This window comes from Mustelus asterias, chromosome 2, assembly GCF_964213995.1.
Source record: "Mustelus asterias chromosome 2, sMusAst1.hap1.1, whole genome shotgun sequence".
NCBI lineage: Eukaryota > Metazoa > Chordata > Chondrichthyes > Carcharhiniformes > Triakidae > Mustelus > Mustelus asterias.
This window is the reverse complement of record NC_135802.1, coordinates 140,620,434-140,642,617: the sequence shown is the minus strand read 5'-3', so window position 1 is coordinate 140,642,617 and position 22,184 is coordinate 140,620,434. Positions and strand designations below refer to the sequence as shown.

Below are 22,184 nucleotides of genomic sequence, written 5' to 3'. Positions count from 1 at the left end.
TGCTGCTGGAGGAACGTCACATCCGGCGGCCCTGCGCCAACAAACCACAACTACCGGCATGCACCGCACTGACCGGCAGGTGGGAATAGCGCGCGAGGGACGCCGGGAGTTGTAGTGCGTCATGGTCAAGGGCGGGGCCGGCGAAGGTCACGTGCCTCCGTCGCCAGCCTATCCGCGCGCGCGCGCCATGAATGTCGCGCCTGCGTGCTCGGGTTGAAGGTTGTACCAGTGCCTGGTTCTTGTTCTGACCTCTCGCTCCGCGATGGCGTCGGTGCAGCGACTGTTGCTGCTGTCCTGGTCAACACTGGAACGTGCTCTGCTGCAGGGACTGGGCCTTCAGCAACGTTTAGGTGAGAATATGAGGATAGTAGCATGGTGAGAATAAATATTGGGGAGGATCTATCCATCCAGGAATCCAGCCATCTACCTACCTGTCTTTTGACATTCATCTATCCATCCATCTAAAGTTTATTTAGTGTCACAAGTAGGTTTACATTAACACTGCAATGAAGTTACTGTGAAAATCCCCGAGTCACCGCACTCTGGGTACACTGAGGGAGAATTTAGCACGACCAATGCACCTAACCAGCACGTCTTTTGGACTGTGCAAGGAAACCGGAGCACCTGGAGGAAAACCCACGCAGACATGGGGAGAATGTGCAGACTCCGCACAGACAGTGACCCAATCTGGGAATCGAACCCAGGTCCCTGGTGTTGTGAGGCAGCAGTGCTAACCACTGTGCTACCCATTTGTTAAGTAAAACATGGTACTCACGGCAATGAAGATGATGTGTCGCATGTGTGCACTGGTGGACACCAGTGTGATCCACAGCAACAGCAGCTTGAGCAACCTTGGCTCAGAGTTGATGAACTGGAGCCTGAGCTTCAGATGCTGCAATGTTACAAGGAAGGGAAAAGTTGCTTGGGCACTTTGTTCTAGGCTGCAGTAACCCCCCCTAGACTAGATTTTTAGGAATTTGGTCTGTGGTGTGGGATAGGAGGGTGTGACTCTGAGTGAGGCAGGTATGAGGATCCAAAGGTAGCAATGGAGTAGCATCAGCCTTTCAAATTTCTTGACAGGTTTGAGGTTCTTGCAGCTTGTGTGGGCGAGAATAGGAACTGCAGGGTGGGTGAGCAAACTGACCACGGCACTGGATAAAGGAGGCCACTGAAGTTGCAGAGTTAAACTAGATGAGCTGTAGCAGGGAGCAGTATAGTCGGGGGTAGATGCAGTTCTCTGCATCAGTTATCTACCCAATGCCAAGGTTGAAGATATGTCCTTAGGGCTGGAGAGGAATTTGGAGTGGGAGGGAGAGAATCCAGTTGCCGTGGTCTTTGTAGGTACCAGTGACATATGTAGGACTAAGAAAGAGGTTCTAGTCAGGGAGTACGAGCAGCTGGAGCTGTACTAAAAAGCAAAACCACAATTGTAACAATATCTGGAGTAAATTGGCATAGGGTAAATAAGATTGGAGAGTTCAATGCCTGGCTTAAAGGTGAATATGGGAGAAAAGAGTTTCAATTCGTGGGGCATTGGCACCAGTACTGGGGAAAGAGGGAGCTGGGACAATCTTCACCTGAAAACCGTGCTGGGACCAGTGATCTGGTGAATCGAATAACTAGTAGAGTGGAATTTAAAACAAATAGCCAGGGCAAGGATTCATGAGAGGGGAGATATGGAAAGTGAAAGGACAAGGCAATAGCGTAATGATAATCAGAGTAGGACAGGATGTACAAACATGAATGCACCAGCAAATAAGGTCAGAGTAGGCAAAGATGCTAACAAGACAGAATTAAATGTTCCCTTTCTGAACAAGATGGATGAATTGATAGCACAAATAATTTAGTTCAGAAAATTAAGATGTAGAATCATTTTGGGTGGAGAAAAATAGCAAAGGAAAGGCGTCACTAGCAGGAGTGACAGTAGCTCACAGTAGGACATCAAGAAATAATGAGAGCTTGCAAGAAAGGTACTACAATAATCGTGGGTGACGTTAATCTTCATGTTGATTGGACAAATCAAATCGGCAAGTTAGCCTGGAAGTTCCGTTCATAGAGTATATGCAGGACAGCTTCTTAGAGCAGAACATTCTGGAACGTATCAGACTATTTTGGAACTGTTAATATGTAATGAGGCATGGTTAATTAAAGACTTCTCAGTAAAGGATCCTCTGAGCATGATTGATTGTAATGTGATAAATTTCACACTCAGCTTGAGAGTGAGGAGTATGGGAACATAATTTGTGTTTTAAATTTTAAATGAAGACAATTACTAGATATGAAGGCAGAGTTAGCTAAAGTAGACTGGGTGAATGAGTTAAAACATAAGATAGTGGAGAAGCAGTGGCAGATATTTAAGGGGGTATTCCATAACTCAATAGATATATTTCTTTGGGGAAGAAAAACTCCAGCAGAAAGATGCACTATGATTAATTAAGGATGGTGTCGAATTGAAAGCAAATGTTGCAAAGATTATTGAGAGGCCAGAAGGTTGGAAATGTTTTCAAAACTAATAAAGGATTACTAAAAAACGGGATAAATTGAGAGAAAACTAGGAAGAAATATAAAAACCGACAGTAAAAATTCTATAAGTATATCAAAAGGAAATTAATAGTTAAAGTGAGCATTGGTCCCTTGGAGGGTGAGAGTGGGGAATTATTATGATGGGAAACAAAGAAATGGCAGAGGCTTTGAATAAGTAAGAGCCTTCACAGCAGAAGATACAAGAAACATCCTAAGAGTAGGAAATTAAGGCAAAGTGGGAGGAGGAACTTAAATCAATTACTATCACTGGAAAAAAGTAGTTGGAGTAATAATGGGAGTGGTTGTTTGGGAAGGTAGGTGGGGTGGGGGAAGACTGACAAGTCCCCAGGACTGATAGCCTGCATCCTAGGTTCATAAAAAAAGTTGCTGCCACAGAGATGATGGATGCGTTTATTGTAATCTTCCAAAATTGCCTTGCTTCTGGGAAAATCCCAGCAGTTTGGAAAACTGCAAATTTCAAAAAGAAGGAAGACAGCAAGAAACTATAGTCTAGTGTGTCATTATGAAAATGCCAGAATCCAAGTAAGATAGTAGCAGGAGATTTGAAAAAAATCAGGCAGGCAGAGTCAACATGGTTTTATGAAAGGGGGATCAACTTATTAGACTTGTTTGGGGATTCAACAAGTGGGGTGGATTAAGTGGAACTAGTTGATGTAGTGTATTTGGATTTCCAAAAGCTGTTTGATAACATCACTTGGGTTACTACGCAAGATGAGAGTTTATGGTGTTATGGGTGATATATTAGAATGGATAAAGGACTGGCTAACGAGCAGGTAACAGGTTTGAGACAAATGGGTAATTTTCATGATGGTAAGCTGTAACTAGTGGAGTGCCACAGGGATTAGCATTGGGGTCTCAACTATTTATGATCTTTATTAATGACTCGGATGAAGGGACCGCCTGCATTGTAGCTAACTTTGGCACAAAGACAGGTAGGACAGCAAATTGTGTGTACACAGAAAGGGATGTCGGGTAGGAACAAAATGGCAGATGGAGCATAATATGGAAAACTGTGAACTTGCCCACTCTGTCAGAAAGACTAGAAAAGCAGAATATTATTTAAATAGAGAGAGGCTGCAGAATGCTGCTGTGCAGAGGGACCTGGATATCCTTGTACATGAATCACAAAGTCCACATGAAGGTACAGCAAGTAATTAAGGAGGCAGATAGAATGTTGGCTTTATTGCAAGAGGGTTGGTATATAAAAGTAGGGAAGTCTTGCTACATTAGGTAGTGGTGACACACCTAGAGTACTGTGAACATTTTTGATCACGTTACTAAGAAGGAACCCACTTCCGAATATTCACCCAGCTGATTCCTGAGATAAGAATGAAAAAGATTGAGTAGGTTAGGCCTATACTCATTGGAGGTTAGAAGAATGCAAAGATGATTTTATTGATGCATACAAAATTGAAGGAATTTAACAGGTTAAAAGTTAAATTAAAGTTTATTTATTAGTCACAGGTGGGCTTACATTAACACTGCAATGAAGTTATTGTGTAAACTCCCTAATCGCCACATTCCGGCACCTGTTTGGGTACACATACGAAGAATTTTGCATAGCCAATCCACTTAACCAGCACATCTTTTTCAGTGGGAGGAAACCGGAGCACCCGGAGGAAACCCATGCAGACACGGGGAGAATGTGCAAACTCCACACACAGTGACCCAAGCCGGGAATTGAACCCAGGTCTCTGGTGCTGTGAGGCAACAGTGCTAACCACTGCCACCATGCCGCTCCGTAGATGCTGAGTCACTGTTTTAGTAATCCAGAGGCCCAAGCTAATGCTGTGGCATCAAGAGTTCAAATCCCACCATGGCAGTTGGTGGAATTTAATTTCAGTTAATAAATCTGGTATAATAAAGCTGGTCACAGTAATGGTGACCATGACAATTATCATCGATTGTTGCAAAAAGCTCACTGATGTCCTTCTGGGAAGGGAATCCACACTCCTTATCCGATCAGGCTTACACGTGACTCCAGACCCACAGAACAATTATTGACTCTTAACTACTGTCTGAAATGGCCTTGCAAACCATTCAGTATGGGCAACAAATGCTGGCCTTACTAGTAACGCCCACATCCCATGAGAAAATAAAGAAAGAAAAAAATCACAGTTCTACGAATTGAATTGTAGCTATCACTGTACCACCAAGAGTGACTGCCCTGTAACTATTCAAGAAAGATGAGAGGGAAACCAGAGGATTATAGGCTAGTTAGCTTAATATCTCTTGCTGGGAAATTACCATAGTTTATAATCAGGAATGAACACCTTAAAAATTGTCACGTGATCAGAGAGCCAGCATGCATTTGCAAAGGGTAGGTCATGTTTGAATCGGATTGAAGGTTTTGAAAATGTGACTCAAGTAATGGACAGTGGAACGTCAATGGTTGTTGTTTATATGAATTTCCAGAAGGCATTTGATAAATGCTAAAGCTCATGGAATTGAGGACAGATTATTTGACCAGGCGAGGAAATTAGCTGAGAAACAGGATATAGAGACTAAGGATAATGGGCAAATACTGTAATTGTAGAAGGTGACTAATGGTATCCCATAGGAATTTCTGTGGGGGCTGCAGCCAATTACCCAATTTATTAATGCCTGAGAAGATGGTAGTGAGCCACCTTCTTGAACTGCTGCAGTTTCTGTGGTGTAGGTACACCCACCGTTAGCAGAGAGTTCCAGGCTTTTAACCCCAGTGAGGAGATGTCAGATATATTTGGTTTGTGACTTGGAGGGGAATTTAGAGTTGGGAGTGTTCCCATATGTCTGCTACCTTGTCCTTCAAGGTGGGAGAACTCACAGGTTTGGAAAAACTGTCCAAGGATCTTGGCTAGTTGTTGCAGTGCAGCTTGTAGATGGTACACACTGATGCAACTGTGCATTGGTGGTGGAGGGAGTCTTTGTTTAGGATGGTGGGTGGGGTGCCAATTAGCGGCTGCTTTCGCCTGGATGGTGTCGAGCTTCTCAAGTGCTTTTGGAGTTGCATTCGTCCAATGGAATGGAAAGTGTTCCATTCTGACTGATGCCTTGCGGGTGGCAGGCAGGTTTTGGAGAGCATGAGGTGAGTTACTTGATGGTAGAATTGTGTGGCACAATTATTACTTGCCACATATCAGCCCAAACCTTTATGTTATCCAGGTCTTTCAGCAAGTGGGAAGGAATTCTTCATTATCTGAGGTGAACTGAATGCTGTGCAGTCATCATCAAACATCTCCACTTTTGACCTTGATTTGATTTATTATTGTCACATGTATAAGTACAGTGAAAAGTATTGTTTCTTGCGTGCTATAAAGCATACCATTCATAGAGAAGGAAACAAGAGCGTGCAGAAGGTAGTGTTACATCATAACTAGGGTGTAGTGAAAGATCAACTTAATGCAAGGTAGATCCATTCAAAAGTCTGACGGCAGCAGGGAAGAAGCTGTTCTTGAGTCGGTTGGTACGTGACCTCAGACTTTAGTATCTTTTTCCCGATGGAAGAAGGTGGAAGAGAGAATGTATGGGGTGTGTGGGGTTCTTAATTTTGCTGGTTGCTTTTCTGAGGCAGCGGGAAGTGTAAACAGAGACAATGGATGGGAGGCTGGTTTGCGTGATGGATTGGGCTACATTTGCGACCTTTTGTAGTCTCTTGCGGTCTTGGACAGAGGAGGAGTGATACCAAGCTGTGATACAACCAGAAAGAATGCTTTCTATGGTGCATCTGTAAAAGTTGGTGAGAGTCGTAGCTGACATGCCAAATTTCCTTAGTCTTCTGAAAAAGTGGAGGTGTTGGTGGGCTTTCTTAACTATAGTGTCAGCCTGGGGGGATGAGGACAGGTTGTTGGGACCTTGCAATGGAGGAAAGACCGTTGATGAAGCAGCTGATGATGGTTAAGCCAAGGATACTCACTGACCCTGAGGAACTCCTCAGACTGCCTAAGGTTGTGAGAAACCAACAGAGGTGGTCAAATAATGAAAGAAGCATTAGCTGTAAGATAAGTGTAATACATAAAGAGAAAATGCTAAAAGTACTCAGCCTGTCAGGCCACATCTGTAGAGAGGGAAACAGTTAATAACTCGGGTCTACGATCTTGTGTCGGAACTGAAAACAGTTAGAGATGTAACAGATTTTAAGCAAATAAAAGGGAAAGTCTGTTGTAGGATAGAAAACAGCAGTGATTAAATGACAAAAGGGATGAAGGAGCAAGGCTGAAGTAGGTAGTGGTAGGATAAATAAAGAAAGTTGGTGTGAATCCCAACAGTAGAACCATTGCCAGCACCAGCTGTCCAAAAAAATTGAAAAAAGACATGTTGCAAACACTGGCATTGAAGGGGCCATTGTCAGAACAAATGCAAGGGAGACCAAAAAACCAGGAGAATGGAGCAGAATTGTTTGGCAGCACCTTCTGAACCCACGACCACTACCGTCCAGAAGGACAAGAGCAGCCAATACCTGGGAACACCACCTCCTGGAGATTCCACTCCAAGTCACTCACCATCCTGACTTAGAAATATATCACCGTTCTTTCAATGTTGCTGAGCCAAAATCCTGGAATTCTCTCCCTAACAGCACTGTGGTATACCTACACCTCAGGAACTGCAACGGTTCACAAAGGCAGCTCACCACCACCTTCTCAAGGGCAACTAGAGATGAGCAATAAATGTTGGCCTGGCTAGTAATGCCCACATCCCGTAAATTATTTTTAATAAAATCTTTACAGGAGGTGGGGTGGGAGGATGTATAATCAAGGTAGCTTTGGTGGAATTGGTAGGCATCCTAGTAGATATCGACCCGCAATCTATTCTCAGCATTGGAAATGGAGAAGCCGAGGAAAGACAGGAAGAATTCAGCAATGGACCGTGTGAAGGCAGAGGAGTGGGAATTGGAAACAAAGTTGATGAAATTTTGCAGTTCCAGTTGAACTGGAAAATATCTCAGGCTTGCCTGAGTCACATTTAATCAAATTGACTGTTGACAACATTTATTAAGCAAATAATACCATTCAGTTAAGTGAGCGTTCACTCCATCCCATCCAGCTATTAGTGAGTACCAACATTACTAGGAATCCCATGTGAAGCACTGACTCTTGCTTGTGAGTAAGGTTCTGCCCTAGTCCTAGGCTATGAAAGGCAGTTGGATGCTCCTCTCTAGGATCATGGAATCATAGAATCCTACAATGCAGAAGGAGGCCATTCGGCCCATCGAGACCACACCGACCACCATCCCACCCAGGCCCTATTCCCGCAACCCTACACACCCACCCTGCTAATCCCCGACACTAGGGTCAATTTAGCAAGGCCGATCAATCTAACCTGCACATCTTTTGGAGACTACTGCCAATCTTTTGTTACAGTGAATAATGTAGCCTTGTACAGTCATTCTGAAACTGCTTGGAGCATAATAAATTCTCGGAAAGACCATTGACCTGAAACATTCGGATTCCTGTGCCAATGCTGTCTGATTGGAGAATGTTTTGGCATTTTCTGTTTTTAGTTCAGATTTCCAGCTTCTGCAGAATTTTACTTTTGTTGCAATAAATTCCCTCCTTGGTTCTTGAATAAACTGATACTCTGGTTTGAGCTTTTAAAGTTCCTTATTTACTCTGCTTCTCATCTCTGTGGATGCAGCAGATGTTGGGGGAAGTGGAAGGGGGCGCAGAAATGAAACTGTTCATTTCTTGAAAGGTACACCCAAATCATTGCTGTTCTAATTCTGTATCAATGTGATTGCTGTAAGCTTTAGAATAACTTAAGTTTCTGAATTAGTATTGGGCTGCCAGGTGAATTTTTATTCCTCTACATCTAAAATAGTGGGCAGCGTGGAGCATTGTACACTTCAGTGGCAACAAGAACCCAATCATTGACTAATACTCTACGTACGTGTGTTTTTTTTAGTTTGACTGGACCAGTTGCTTTAACGATGCCAGCTTCATAGGGAGTGGTCTTCATGTCCCGTGCCACCCTATTGGTCTAAATTCAAAATCGAACCATGCGGTGTATGATCTGCAAGTGTTTGATGTGGGCATTAAAGATCTGAAATTGACAGAGTCATTACAAACAAATTTATTTTTTTAAAAAGTCTTGAAATATTAGCTTGTTAGAATAATAGCAGATCTCACTATTTCCCATTGTTTGACCCTAGTATCTTTTTTTAGTTTTACCTGGAGGTATAGACAGTAGCCACGTGCGGGGAATTGCTAACATTTCACTGAAGGATTTAAATAGCCAGTTTGAAGAGGATATTCATGGGTGGTAGCCAGATCATTATTTTTAAATTTATTAGTGCACAGCAGAATTAATCTGATATGAGAATGTTATTAGGTGTCAATTGTGTGCTTTTGTTTGTTTTTTTAAAATTCTGTTCAGTGTTTAGATCTCTCCCAGGCCAGAAGGTAAGATTTGCTTACTTAACCACACTCGGATACCATAACCTGCTGTTGGAAGGTGTGTGAAAACAGCCCACAGTGATTCTTTCAGATTATTCTCATGGCTGTGGCAAAGTTCTCACATCCCACTTGACATCTGGACATGGCAGCAGGATCGAGAATAGAATATCAGCACCTGGACAACCAGTCTGCCTTCCAGCAACGTGAAGCATTTTAACTTACCACCTTGCTGAAGAAGTTCAAGGAATGACACAGTTGAGTCCATAGTCTGTTGGGAGAGGGAGGCATGGGGTGGACTATTTACAGCTCGTGAATTATCAAATACAAGCAATTTGCAGTGTTGCTGCTGGAACAGAGCAGCTGTTCCCAGAATCGAGCTGCAGTGCTCCACACCAGCAGCAGAGGTCAGCATAATCACATCGTTCCACGCAGCTGTTCTCGAATGCTATTATAAACCCATGTCTATGTATACAATATGCAGAAATCAGGATTGTGGTCAGGGAGACTACTGTTTTGGGAGGAGCTGGGCTATAGTTTTGCAGTCGGCGCAACAGGAAGACACTGCAATAAAGTAATTATTTTAATGTTACGCTCTGTTCATTTATATAATCTAGTTGTTTACACGCTAACAGCACTTATTGAATTCGAGGCCCCTTATGCATTTGTTACAAGATGTAATTATACAGAAAAATCTCCTGACAAACACTAGTTCGTATTGCTAGCAGATTCCCTTCTCTGTTGGCCATCTCTGCTGCTGCCTCTCCCTTCACAGCTGGCACCACATTGGGCCATCTCCTTTGCTCCTCGTTGCTGGTGGCCGTATCCTCTCTACTTCTTAAACCACTGTTCAATATGCTTTTCTTTATTCTTTACCCTCCTGTCTCTCCATGCCATTTTACAGCCCCCACACCACTTGCTTCCTTGACTGCCCCCAAAGGTCTGAAGTAGCATTGTGATCCTCTACAGATCATCCATTTTTAGTATTGTTTGAGGGATAAGTATTGAAACTTCACTGCCCTTTGTCGAACAGTGCCATGGGTTCTTTATGTCCCATGAGAAAGCAATGGCCCCTCTGACAGTGCAGCACTGGCTCAGTATATCACTGCAGCGTCAGCCTGGATTTTGTACTTGAGTCTCTGCACCCAACGGAAAGAGCAGTCCCTGAAAGACTCCAGGTCTTTTTATCAAACACCTTTTGGAAGTTTATGTCCAGCGTGGTTGATGACTGCATCACCCTCATCAATCCTCTCTGTTACCTCATTGGAAAACTCAACGATAGGTTTTTCCGACAATCAACAATGGTTTTGTGGTCACCATTAAGCTAGCTTTTTAATTAATTGAATTGAAATTCCAACGGCTGCCTTGGGTTTTGACCCAGTGTCTCCAGAGCATTGACAAAGAGTCATCCAGACTCAAAACGTTGGCCCTATTCTCTCTCCACAGATGCAGTCAGACCTGCTGAGACTTTCCAGCATTTTTTGTTTTTGTTTCCAAAGCATCATCTGCCCGGGCCTCTGAGTTATTAGTCCAGTGACATTACCACTGCCCCATCACCTCCCTTTCCAACTGGTATCTCCACAAATTACTTGAATAAAAGTTGTCTTTTAAAGTAAAATAAAGTTTGCCACTCTTGTTTAATTTGAGAGCTGATGCAATTCCCTCTTCCAGTGTATTTCTTTATCTGTTCTGTCCGTGGAAAACCTGGCTATGGTCTTCCAGCAATTTCTGATTTACTGCATCCAGTCAAGGTAGAGAATGTTTGAAGCACTTGGAGAACCCATAGTCAACATCCTGAGCGCTTGATTGTAGAAACACTCGCCAAGAAAAATTTTCAGTTCTTGTCTGGGAGCTGTTAACAATCTGGTGAGAACCATAGAATCCCTACAGTGCCAAAGGAGGCCATTTGGCACATAAAGGCTGCACCAACTCTCCAAAAGAGCACTTTACCCAGGCCCACCCCATCCCCGTAACTCCAGGCATTGCGCATGGCCGGTCCACCTAACCTGCACATCTCTGCACTGTGGGAGGAAACCAGAGAACTCGGAGGAAACTCACGCAGACGCAGGGAGAACGTGCACATTTCACACTGTCACCCAACGCCAGATTTGAACCAGGGTCTCTGGCACTGAGGCAGCAGTGCTAACCACTGTGCCACCTCGCCATTCACTGCTGAAGTATATCAACACCGATTTCTGCAGTAAGATGGGCCTCAGTTGGGCAACCATGGGGCACTAGCTCCCCCACTGAACTAGTGCCTGTTAACTGTGTACCAGTACAAATCGAGACACAGACATGTTCTGAAACCACTATTTTAACAGCTGGTGGGACAGTGCTTGAAATGGGAATGTTCAAACAGTCTCAGGGAAGTTTGTGTGCTCTTCAAAGTGCAGTCAGTAGTTTTCATGTGACTATTTTCATTCTGGTCTAAAGCACAGACATTGATCATTGGCATAATTAATAATTTGTTGGGGGGGGTTTAAGAAAAATAAATGATAAGGGGTGCTTCAGAATCAGAGGAAGATGTGGACTCCCCTCCTTAGTGTTTGAACAGATTTATGACCAGGTGTCAAATGTTTTGGGGGTGATTGTTGTTGTTAAATATGTTGTCATTCCTGATTTATTGATGCTGATTTAAGACCGTTTTTGTGTTTATATTTTCAGAATGTACGTCACATTGCATTAAGTTTTTCCTTTACTGTGTTTACGTCGGAGATTTTTTAATAAGCTCTTGTAAATTCGTCTGTTCGTTGCATCATGTCTTTCCTTTCACTTTTTTTTGTCATTAATCTCTCTCTTTTTTGCAATGTTTATTGCTGCTGCTTCATGTTTCCTTTTTTTAAAAAGTTTATTTAATAGTGTCACAAATAGGCTTACATTAACACTGCAATGAAATTACTGTGAAAATCTCCCAGTCGCCACATTCCAGCGCCTGTTCGGGTACACTGAGGGAGAATTTAGCGTGGCCAATGCATCTAACCAGCACATCTTTGGACTGTGGGAGGAAACTGGAGCACCTGGAGGAAACCCATGCAGACACGGGGAGAACGTGCAGACGCCACACAAACAGTGACCCATGCTGGGAATTGAACCCGGGCCCCTGGCACTGTGAGGCAGCAGTGCTAACCACTGTGCCACCCATTCTTTATTTGTACATTTTAGTTTCTGACTTTACAATAGTTGTCTAGACTCTTCTGTTGCTAAGTTTGCTTGTCTAATGCTCCAACAAAAGATTTGCATTTCTGTCGTGCTACTCAAATCTTCAGGGTTTTCCTGAAAATGCAATGGATAACTATTGAAGCACAGCTGACCAGGCAGAGAAAATGGATTGGCTAATGCTAATCTGTTTTGGTAGAGCTGGTTGAAGGTTAAATCTTGTCCATGACGTAAAGAGAACTCATCTGTTTTTTGAGCAGTACCATAAGACCAATTACATCCAGCTGAACAGAACCGGAGTCTCGGTTCAATGTCTGAGCCCAAAAGGTGGCAACTCTGGCAATGCAACACTCCCTCAAGTAAGTGCAATCCCAAATCCTGGGCTGGCACTTCAATCCAAAACTCTTGAGTGAGAATGCTACAGACTGAACCAAGACTGACACAACCTATAGCAGCCTTAATACAAGGAAATGCAACAAGACCCTCACATGAAATTTAGATGCTGCATTATGAATCCACAGTACTGCATTCTGCATGTCCTTGTGGAATTTTGCATTTCCAATCGCTCATTTTTGCTGATATAGAAACATATAAAATAGAAGCAGGAGTTGGCCACTCAGCCCTTCGAGCCTGCTCCGCCATTCATTTTGATCATGGCTGATCATCGAATTCAATATCCTGATCCTCCCCCTTCCCCCTATATCCCTTGATCCCTTTAGCCCCAAGAGCTAGATACTACTGTTGACATTTTTCTTTGATTTCCTCCATTCTCCACTGCCCCGATCCCCACAATCAACGCAACCATAAAATCACCAATCCCAGAGATGCTCTATCTGTGAAGAACACCAAGTTCCTTCACGGGTGTGGCGAGGAAGCCGTGCAACTGCTCCAATGAAGCAATCGACTCATGCTGCCTCTGCGAATTGTATTGTGCGTGGCGGATGAGGCTGCTTTTTAATCTGAAGGAGGGGACGTTCTTTTCACTTCCAATTTCCCTTTTAAGTTGGACGACTTGAACTTAGATTCAGGCCATGTATCTGTATGAGGTGAACGGCACAGCATTCACCTTTTCATACATACTTGTGCAGACATTTACCCTACAGAGTCTTCTAATTGCAAGTGTTAGGAGTTTCCCAATAAAATGATGAACAACATGTTGTCCTTCTACCCCTTGCAAATGTAATCTCATGGAAGGGACTGAATCATTGTCCTTAAAATGCACACTTGACTCACAAATTTTTAAAATAGGTCACTTTCCCTGTATCAGTCCTTAATTTACACAATGCCAAAAGGCCTCCTGTGGTCCAATGGGATTGGGGCCAGTTAATGTCAATGGTCCATCTGGCACAGGAAAGCGATAAACCTTGTCAGTTTTTAAGCCATGGAATAAAGGCCTAAGGGAGTCATACATTGTACTGCTTCAGAACACAGGAAGGGCTGTGGTGTTAATTGACTCAATTTTTCCTGACCTGTTGAATCCCTGAACAACGCTTCCTGTATTTTTGATTTGTCTTGTCACAATAGCCATCCTCTGAGATTTTGCAACTCTTTTGGTATCCTACTGCTTTAGATCTTAATAGAATCTTTGTAAAATCCATATGTTGGACCCATTTGACCTTGAGAGAGAAAGATAATTATAGGCTTCAGGAGGAAATGTTTTTTTAAGATGTTCATGTTGATGAGTATCAACAAATGTTTCTGCCGTGGCTGAATTAATGCTCAGTCCACATCAAGTAAGGCAAAGGAAGTGAAATAAGGATAATCTGCACTATTCTCACACTTCCAATAGAGAGAGGAAGGACTTGTATTTATATAGCACCTTTCATGACTTCAGGATGTCCCAAAGTGCTTTATGGCCAATGAAATACTTCTGAAACGTAGTTACTGTGGTTACTAATGTAGTAAATGTGACAGTGAATTTGAGCGTAACAGATGTGTGATGATGACTAGATAATGTGGTGCTGGCTGTGGGCTAAATATTGATGTGAAGATGCTGGCGTTGGACTGGGGTAAACACAGTAAGAAGTTTAACAACACCAGGTTAAAGTCCAACAGGTTTAAGCCCCTTGGGGTTTAAGGCTCCGAAAGCTTGTGGCTTTTGCCAACAAATAAACCTGTTGGACTTTAACCTGGTGTTGTTAAACTTCTTACTGGGCTAAATATTGGCCAGGACACCAGGGATAACTCTCTCCACTTTTCTTCGAAACAGTGCCATGGGAGCTTTAACGTCCACTCACCTTGGTTTGACATTTGATTTGATTTATTATTGTCAAATGTATTAGTATACAGTGAAAAGTATTGTTTCTTGCGCGCTACACAGACAGAGCCATACCTTTCATAGAGAAGGAAAGGAGATGGTGCAGAATGTAGTGTTACAGTTATAGCTAGGGTGTAGAGAAAGATCAGCTTAATGGGAGGTAGGTCCGTTCAAAAGTCTGATGGCAGCAGGGAAGAAGCTGTTCCTTAGTCAGTTGGAAGAAGCTGTTCCTTAGTCAGTTGGTAGGTGACCTCAGACTTTTGCAACATCTGGATGAGAGATGGCACCGCTGGCAGTGTAGCACTCCCTCAGGACGGCACTGAAATGCCAGTCTGAATTATGGACTCAAGTTTCTGGAGAGGGCCTTCAACACACAACTTTCTGACTTTTAAGATGAAACTGCTACCAAGGTTGACACACAAATAATTGCGCGTAATAAAATGACACGCTTGATAATTGAATACTCGCTGCTGTGATTCCTACAGCGCAAGGTTTGAAGACCCTAAAGTTGCATTGGGGATGGTGAGGGGGCTTTATTTGTTAGCTGAATTTCTGGAAGAGCTGGGCACGCTGATCTAGGATTACATTGGGTGGACTGTTAGAATGTGCCTGCCGTTCCTGATCTCTGTCACTGGAGGTTCTCGGTGAGCTATGTAAGCATAAGGGATTTCTCCAGTGGCAGGAATCAGTATTGGAGCATTTCACTTTACTGAACAGGTACTGCAGAAATCACAGATGCTTGTGTACTCTGCTGCAATTGGGGCTACACTGCAGCAGATTGTTCCTTTATTCATACTTTACTGCATTATGCTACTTCTGTGTGTGTTCCTTTACATTTTGTTTACTTGAAAACCCATTGCTTGTCTCCCTGTTTATCTTCCTCTGGAAGTGAATTTGTTTTACATGAGAGCTGGGAATCTTTTCATTTAATTTGTTTTTCCCTCTTGTGCTTTTTCCACTATTGACATTAGTGCTGCAAATGGATGACTTTTCCACTTATTACAGCTGACACCTTTAGGTCAAATACAGCGCGCAACAGTAACTTGTTTAATATTTCCTCTTTTTAGTACAATAATCAAACCAACATGTTCCACAAGAGCTTTATCAGAAAAGAAATTAGCATCATAAAGATGTTAGGACTCTGGTGAAAGAGGAAGGAGCTAAGGGAGGCAGAGAGGTTACAGGGTGAGAATTCCAGAGCTTGGCCTTAGTGCCTCGGTAGTTGAAGACACAGCTATCAATGCTAGGCCAGAGGAAGCAATGCACAAGAGGCTGGAATTAGACAATCACTGAGATCTCCGAGGGGTGTAGGCGTGCGTGCGGGTTTCAGCAGGAGATGAGCTCAGGCAGAGGCAAAGTTGGGCAACACTAAGGGGAAATAGGCAGTTTTAGTGATTGCACAGAGAGATGTTCAGAAGCTCATCTTAGGTCAAGTATGAAATGATAATTAGAAACAATCTGATTTAATCTCAGGCTGTTGCCAGGGAGAGGGATGGAGTCAGTGGTTAAGGAATGGAATTTGAAGCAAAGACTGAAGACAATGGTTTCAGTGTTCCCAATATTTAATTGGAGGAGATTTCTGCTTTTGCAGTACTCGATGCTGAACAAGTAGTCTGATAACGTAGCAATAGTGGAGGTGTCGAGAAAGGTGATGGTGAAGTAAAGCTGGATGTCATCAGCATGCATGTGAAAAGTGAGGCTGTGCTTTGAATTATATTGCTGAGGGACAGCAGGAGGTATTGGAAGTGCCAAGGATAGACCTTGGAAAACACAGGAGCTAACGGTGCGGAAGCAGGAAAAGAAGCCATTGTAAATGATTCTGCAATGAGACAGAGGAGAATGGAACGAGAGAATAGTCCCACCCATCTGGACAGCAATGGAAAAGCATTAGAGGAGGAAGATGACGTAGTAAACTGTGTCAAAAGCTGCAGACAGGTCTGGAAGGACCAAGGAGGAAATTTTTACCTTTGTCACACGTCCATAAGATGTAACTTGTGACTTCGGGAACCATTTCCATATTGAGGTGGAGGTGGAAACCTGATTGGAGGGATTCAACCATGGAATTCTGGGGACAGATGGGCACGGATTTGGCAGACTGCGATGTGCTGAAGGACTTTGGAAAGGGATTTTGGAGGTGAGACAGTAATTTGGAAGGAGATGGGGTCAAAAATTATTTTTGAGAGGAGTGATGATTTAAAGGGAAGGGGGACAGCACCTGACGAAAGAATGCCATTAACAATATCGGCCATTGTGAGGGCTAGGTGGGTAAATGAGGTTGTTCAGCAGTTTAATGGGAATAGGGCTGAGAGAACAGGAGATTCACATATTGGGCACACTATACCCAATAGAATGCAGCAGCGTGATCAATGAAGACTTCGCCTCCTGCATTTTCCTACTTAACAACAGGGACTACAATTCCAAAGTACTTAATTGGCTATAAAGTGCTTTGGGCCACCCTGCAGTCATGAAAGGCATTATACAAATGCAAGTCCATCCGATTCTCCCTCAAAACATACAGCTTTTAGCTCAGTTGGCTGGACAGCTGGTTTGTGATGCAAAGCAATGCCAACAGCGTGGGTTCAATTCCTGTACCGGCTGAGGTTATTCATGAAGGCCCCGCCCTCTCAACCTTGCCCCTCGCCTAAAGGTGTGGTGATCCTCAGGTTAAATCACCACCAATCAGCTCTCTCCTCCCCTCAAGGGAGAGCAGCCTATGGTCATCTGGGACTGTCGTGACTTCACCTTTATACCTTTTACTCTTCTGCCAATGAAAGACAGTTTGTTCACTTCTGTTTCTCTGCCCCTCAGCTCCTGCGTTGGTGATACAAGCTCCAGTAGACTTCCCACAGCCTGAGGCTGAACCCTGTGACAATGACCAGAGTGACACCCCAAGCTTTCTAGAAAGCATCTTGTGGATGGCAGCTCCAAAAAAACGACGCACCATTGAGGTCAACCGCTGTCGGAGGAGGGACGTTCGGAAATTAGAGAAAGTTAAGGTACAATTACTGTTTGTTTTCGGGGTGAAGGATCATGAATCGTTAAAAATTGTCTCTACGTATAGGTTTAAACTCAGTTGAATCCTGCAACAGGGTGTCCGCTTTCTTCTTTTACCAACACCCTCCAACGTCCCTAAAGCTGTCAGTGACATGTTTTACTCTGCTGTATGTACTCGAGAGTCAATAGCACAGGAGGAGGCCATTCAGCCCATTGTGCCTGCGCCAGCTCTTTGAGACAGCTATCCAATTAGTCCCATCCCCTGTTCCTTCCCCAAGCCCCTGCAATTCTTTTCTTTTCCTTTTGGAAAGTTATTATTGAATCTGACTCCACCACCCTTTCAGCCACTGAATGCCAGATCATAGCAGCTCTCTCCATAAAGATTATCATTCCTCCTCCGCACACCCCCCTCCTCCCTCCCTCTCCCCCGTTAGAACTTTAAGCCACCAATTAAAGGGTTGAAAGGAGCAGCTTCTATTGGGGTCATTGTGGTAGATGATAGAGTAGCTCAGTGTGGGGCGTGCTCTCATCTATTCCTGCCCCGTGTTGGCCCCTCACTCTTGCAGCTCCTGTTCTCAGCTGGCAACCTGATCAACAGCCAGTCTGTATTATAATAAAATCTCCCAGAGAGGGACTGTCCTTGATGGAATGTCGTATAGGAACACAAGACACAGGAGCAGAAGTAGGCCATTCGGCCCTTTTGAGCCTTTCGGTAAGATCAGGACTGGTCTGATTGTGGTTTCAGCTCTACTTTCCCATCTTCCTGAACTGCCCGGCCCCATAATCCTCAACTCCCTTGGCCATCAAAAATCTGTAACTCCGACTTGAATAAAATCAATGACTCGGCCTCCACTGCTCACTCGGGGAGAGAATGCCACAGAGTAACAACCCTCTGCGGGGGAAAAACATAATTCTCCTCATCTCTTAGTTTAAGAAAAGAGGTCTTCCTTCTGTGCCCCCTAATTCTGGTCTCCCCTACAAGAAGAGCCAGTTAAGAACGGAATGAGAGAACAGTCCCATCCATCTGGACAACAGTGGCATGTGGTATCTACCCTGTCAAGACCCCTTGGGATCTTATACATTTCAAAAAGATCACTTCTCATTCTTCTAAACTCTAATGCTGAATACCTATTCAACCTTTGCTCATAAAATAAGCCCTTCATCCCAGCAATGAGTTAAGTGAACTTTCTCTGAACAGCTTTTAACACAATTGTGTCACTTTTCAACTGAGGAGACCAAAACTGTACACAGTACTCCAGATGTGGTCTCACCGAGACCCTGTACAGCTGCAGTAAATCTTTCTTTTCTTCCATTCCCCTTGCAATTAATACCAACATTCCATTCGCGTTCTTAATCACTTGTTATATGATGCACAATAGCAGTGATTCATGTACTCGGACACCCAGACCCCTCTGTAACAGAGTTCTGCAATCCCCCTCTCTTAAAATAACGTACTGCTTTTCTGTTCTTCCTGCCAGAATGGACAAGTTCACATTTCCCCACATTATATTCCTGCCAAATGTTTGTCCATTCACTTAACCTTTGCATGGGGTTTGATTCTGTTTCCTTTTAGCTATAAAATATCTGTGTGGGACTACGTTGTGCTTGCGTATATACAGATTATAAAAAATTGGCTCTATTTAATACCCCGCATAGCTCGCAAATCAAGTTCGCAATGAACAATTTTTTTAATTCATTCATGGCATGTGAGTATTGCTGGCTGGGCCACCATTTATTGCTCATCCCTAATTGCCCTTGAACTGAGTTTCAGATGCATTGGAAGAGTCAACCACATTGCTGTGGATCTGGAGTCACATGTAGGCCAGACCAAGTAAGGACGGCAGGTTTCCTCCCCTAAAGGACCTTGGCAAACCAGATGGGTTTTTACAACAATTGACAATGGTTCCATGGTCGTCATTAGATTTTCCATTCCAGATTTTTATTGAATTCAAACTTCACCATTTGTCGTGGTGGGATTCGAACCTGGGACCCCACAGCATTACTAGTCCAGTGACAATACCACTATGCCACTGCCTCCCCCAATCTACTGTCCGACCTCTGCTTGAGAGCTAAGCACGAAGGTGCCTGTATGTGTTCTTCAAGAGGATCATGCAAAAAAAAAAGGCTCTTGATAATGGATTGATATTAATTGCAAAGAACTCTACAACTGGGCTACTCCACCATTAATGTAACATGAGTGAGGTGTGGGATATGTAAAGCATCCCTGCTGCATGTTTGTATTAGTCCCTTTTAAACAATTTCTCACCTGTGTGCACTCTGAGATGGTGCAGCAGTTTTATTTTTAAAATTTAAATCTCTCACTGGGATAAATTTTCTCCGGTTTTGTTTTTCTTCCTCGTTATTGGAATTTCTTCTCCTTTCAGAACAACATAGAAGTCTGTCAAGGTTGCGGACACTTGAAATTGAAGCATGTGCTGTGTGCCTTTTGCTATCAAAAGGTTGTACACGAAACGGCCCTTGTACGAGCACAGATTCGAGCCCAGGAAGGAAGGCCACTTAACACCCCCCCTGTAGAAACTGTCATACTTTACAAGGAAGAAAAGGCTACAGAGGCTGACGAGGGAAAGAGGATCATTGAAAGGAATCGAAAGCGCCCATCGTGGTTTACTGTAGGCTCCTGATGCGAACACAGCATAGAAGAGGAAGGTCGTGCCGTTCTGAGACCTTTTGTTTCTATAACATAAAATGTGCCACTGTAGCTGAAAACATAATTTGAATATGTTCCCTTTTTGTTGACCCAGCAAGTGTGTTTCAGGAATTCAACCTGATCTATAGAGATGTAAGTTGTAGTAAACACTTTTCTACACAAAATGCTGTGTGGGTGGTTTTTTCCCATTGTGTGTTTTTATTTTTGACAAACCCAGAGGGAAACAGTATTTTCCTCTATTTCTGCTTTCTGCAGCAATTCAGAAGTAAGCATTTGAATTGACTTCAAGAAGTCTTTCACTAAGCTTCAACTTTGCAATAGCTGGCAGAATAAGGCTTTAGTTTAACTTTCTCTTTCACATTTTATATATTCCAATGCTGAATTGTTTAAAAATTTTGTGTTTAGATTTAGACTCAGTTGAATCCTGTAACAAGTGTCCACTTCTCTTTTTCTGTCCCTTGCCGTCAAAGCTGTCAGTGACATGTTTTACTCTGCTGCATATTCAAGAGTCAATAGCACAGGAGGAGGCCATTCAGCCCATTGTACCTGCGCCTGCTCTTTTGAGACAGCTATCCAATTAGTCCCATTTCCTGTCTTTCCCCAAACCCCTACAATTCTTTAGCTGTTGGAAAGTTATTATTGAATCTGACTCCACCATCCTTTCAGCCACCGAATGCCAGATCGTAGCAGCTCTCCCCATAAAGACTATCATTCTCCCCCCAGACTAGAAATTTAAGCCACCATTTAAAGGGTTGAAAGGAGCTTCTTCTATCGGAATCATTTTGGTAGATGATAGAGTAGCTCACTGCGGGGCGTGCTCTCACCTATTCCTGTCCCACGATGGCCTCTCACTTCCTCACCATTGCAGCTCCTGTTCTCAGCTGGCAACCTGATCAACAGCCAGTCTATTAAAATAAAATCTCCCAGAGAGGGACTGTCCTTGATGGAATTTTATGCATGGGGTTTAATTCTGTAATGGTTGGCTGAATAAAGCACCTTTTTAATTTAACTTCCTCGTTTGCATTTTTAAATATTTTTCAACATTATTGAATAAACTTTGAAATATCTTCTATTGTAATGGTTCATAATAAATCATTCACAATTCTGGTCCCTAAACTCCTTCATGGACTTTCCACCATCCTCTCTCTCTAATCTCATCCAGTCATATATCTCCTCTCTTCTGATACCCTCCCCCCAAACACTCTTGCTCCTCAGACACTGGCTTTCCCTATATCCACACACGAGGACGGCCTCAACCGGGATCTTGGGTTCATGTCACGCTATCTGTAACCCTCCACGACTTGCCTGGGCTTGCAAAATCTCACTAACTGTCCTGGCTGGAGACAATACACATCTCTTTAACCTGTGCTTAACCCTCTCTCCACTCGCATTGTCTGTACCTTTAAGACTTGATTACCTGTAAAGACTCGCATTCTAACCATTATTTTGTAAATTGAGTTTGTGTCTTTATATGCCCTGTTTGTGAACAGAACTCCCACTTACCTGATGAAGGGGCAGCGCTCCGAAAGCTAGTGGCTTGTGCTACCAAATAAACCTGTTGGATTTTAACCTGGTGTTGTGAGACTTCTTACTGTGTTTTCCTATACCCCATACCTTCCCTTGTCCTATCATTGGTCAGTGACCTTCGGATTCCCTTCCTAAACTTCTGCATATCTCCACTTCCCCTTTGCTACTTTAAGTCTTTTGGAAACCCATTCTTCAATTAAACCCTTGTTTTACCAGCATCCATCCCTCACTCCAGGATTTGCCATCTACTTTCCTTGCACCTGTTTCTGAAAACCTAGGACGTGGTCTTTACATTGAAAGATTCTATATGAATCCATGATTATTAACTGTTAATCCTTCTCAAAGTGCCTTTTTATCCTTGATTAACTGGGGCGGCACTGTGGTTAGCACTGCTGCCTCACAACGGCAGGGACTCGGGTTCAATTCCGGCCTCGGCTGTCTGTGTGGAGTTTGCACATTCTCCCCATGTCTGCGTGGGTATCCACCAGATGCTCTGGTTTCCTCCCACAGTCCAAAGATGTGCGGGTTAGGTTGATTTGGCCTTGCTAAGTTGCCCCATAGGGGATTAGCAGGGTAAATACGTGGGGGTTACAGGGATAGGGCCTGGGTGGGATTGTTGGTGCGGGCTTGATGGGTCAAATGACCTCCTTCTGCACTGTAGATTCTATGA

General features: G+C 43.5%; 1 protein-coding gene across 1 annotated transcript; it reads left to right on the top strand.

Annotated features, from left to right (window-relative positions):
* The first annotated feature begins 213 nt into the window (after window positions 1–213).
* Window positions 214–21,556, top strand: mrpl32 (mitochondrial ribosomal protein L32). Its single transcript, XM_078242197.1, has 3 exons — window positions 214–350; window positions 17,134–17,321; window positions 19,704–21,556. Exons 1-3 carry the CDS (start codon window positions 263–265, stop codon window positions 19,959–19,961), a joined length of 534 nt encoding a protein of 177 aa, XP_078098323.1. The 5' UTR covers window positions 214–262; the 3' UTR covers window positions 19,962–21,556.
* Window positions 21,557–22,184: the final 628 nt, after the last annotated feature.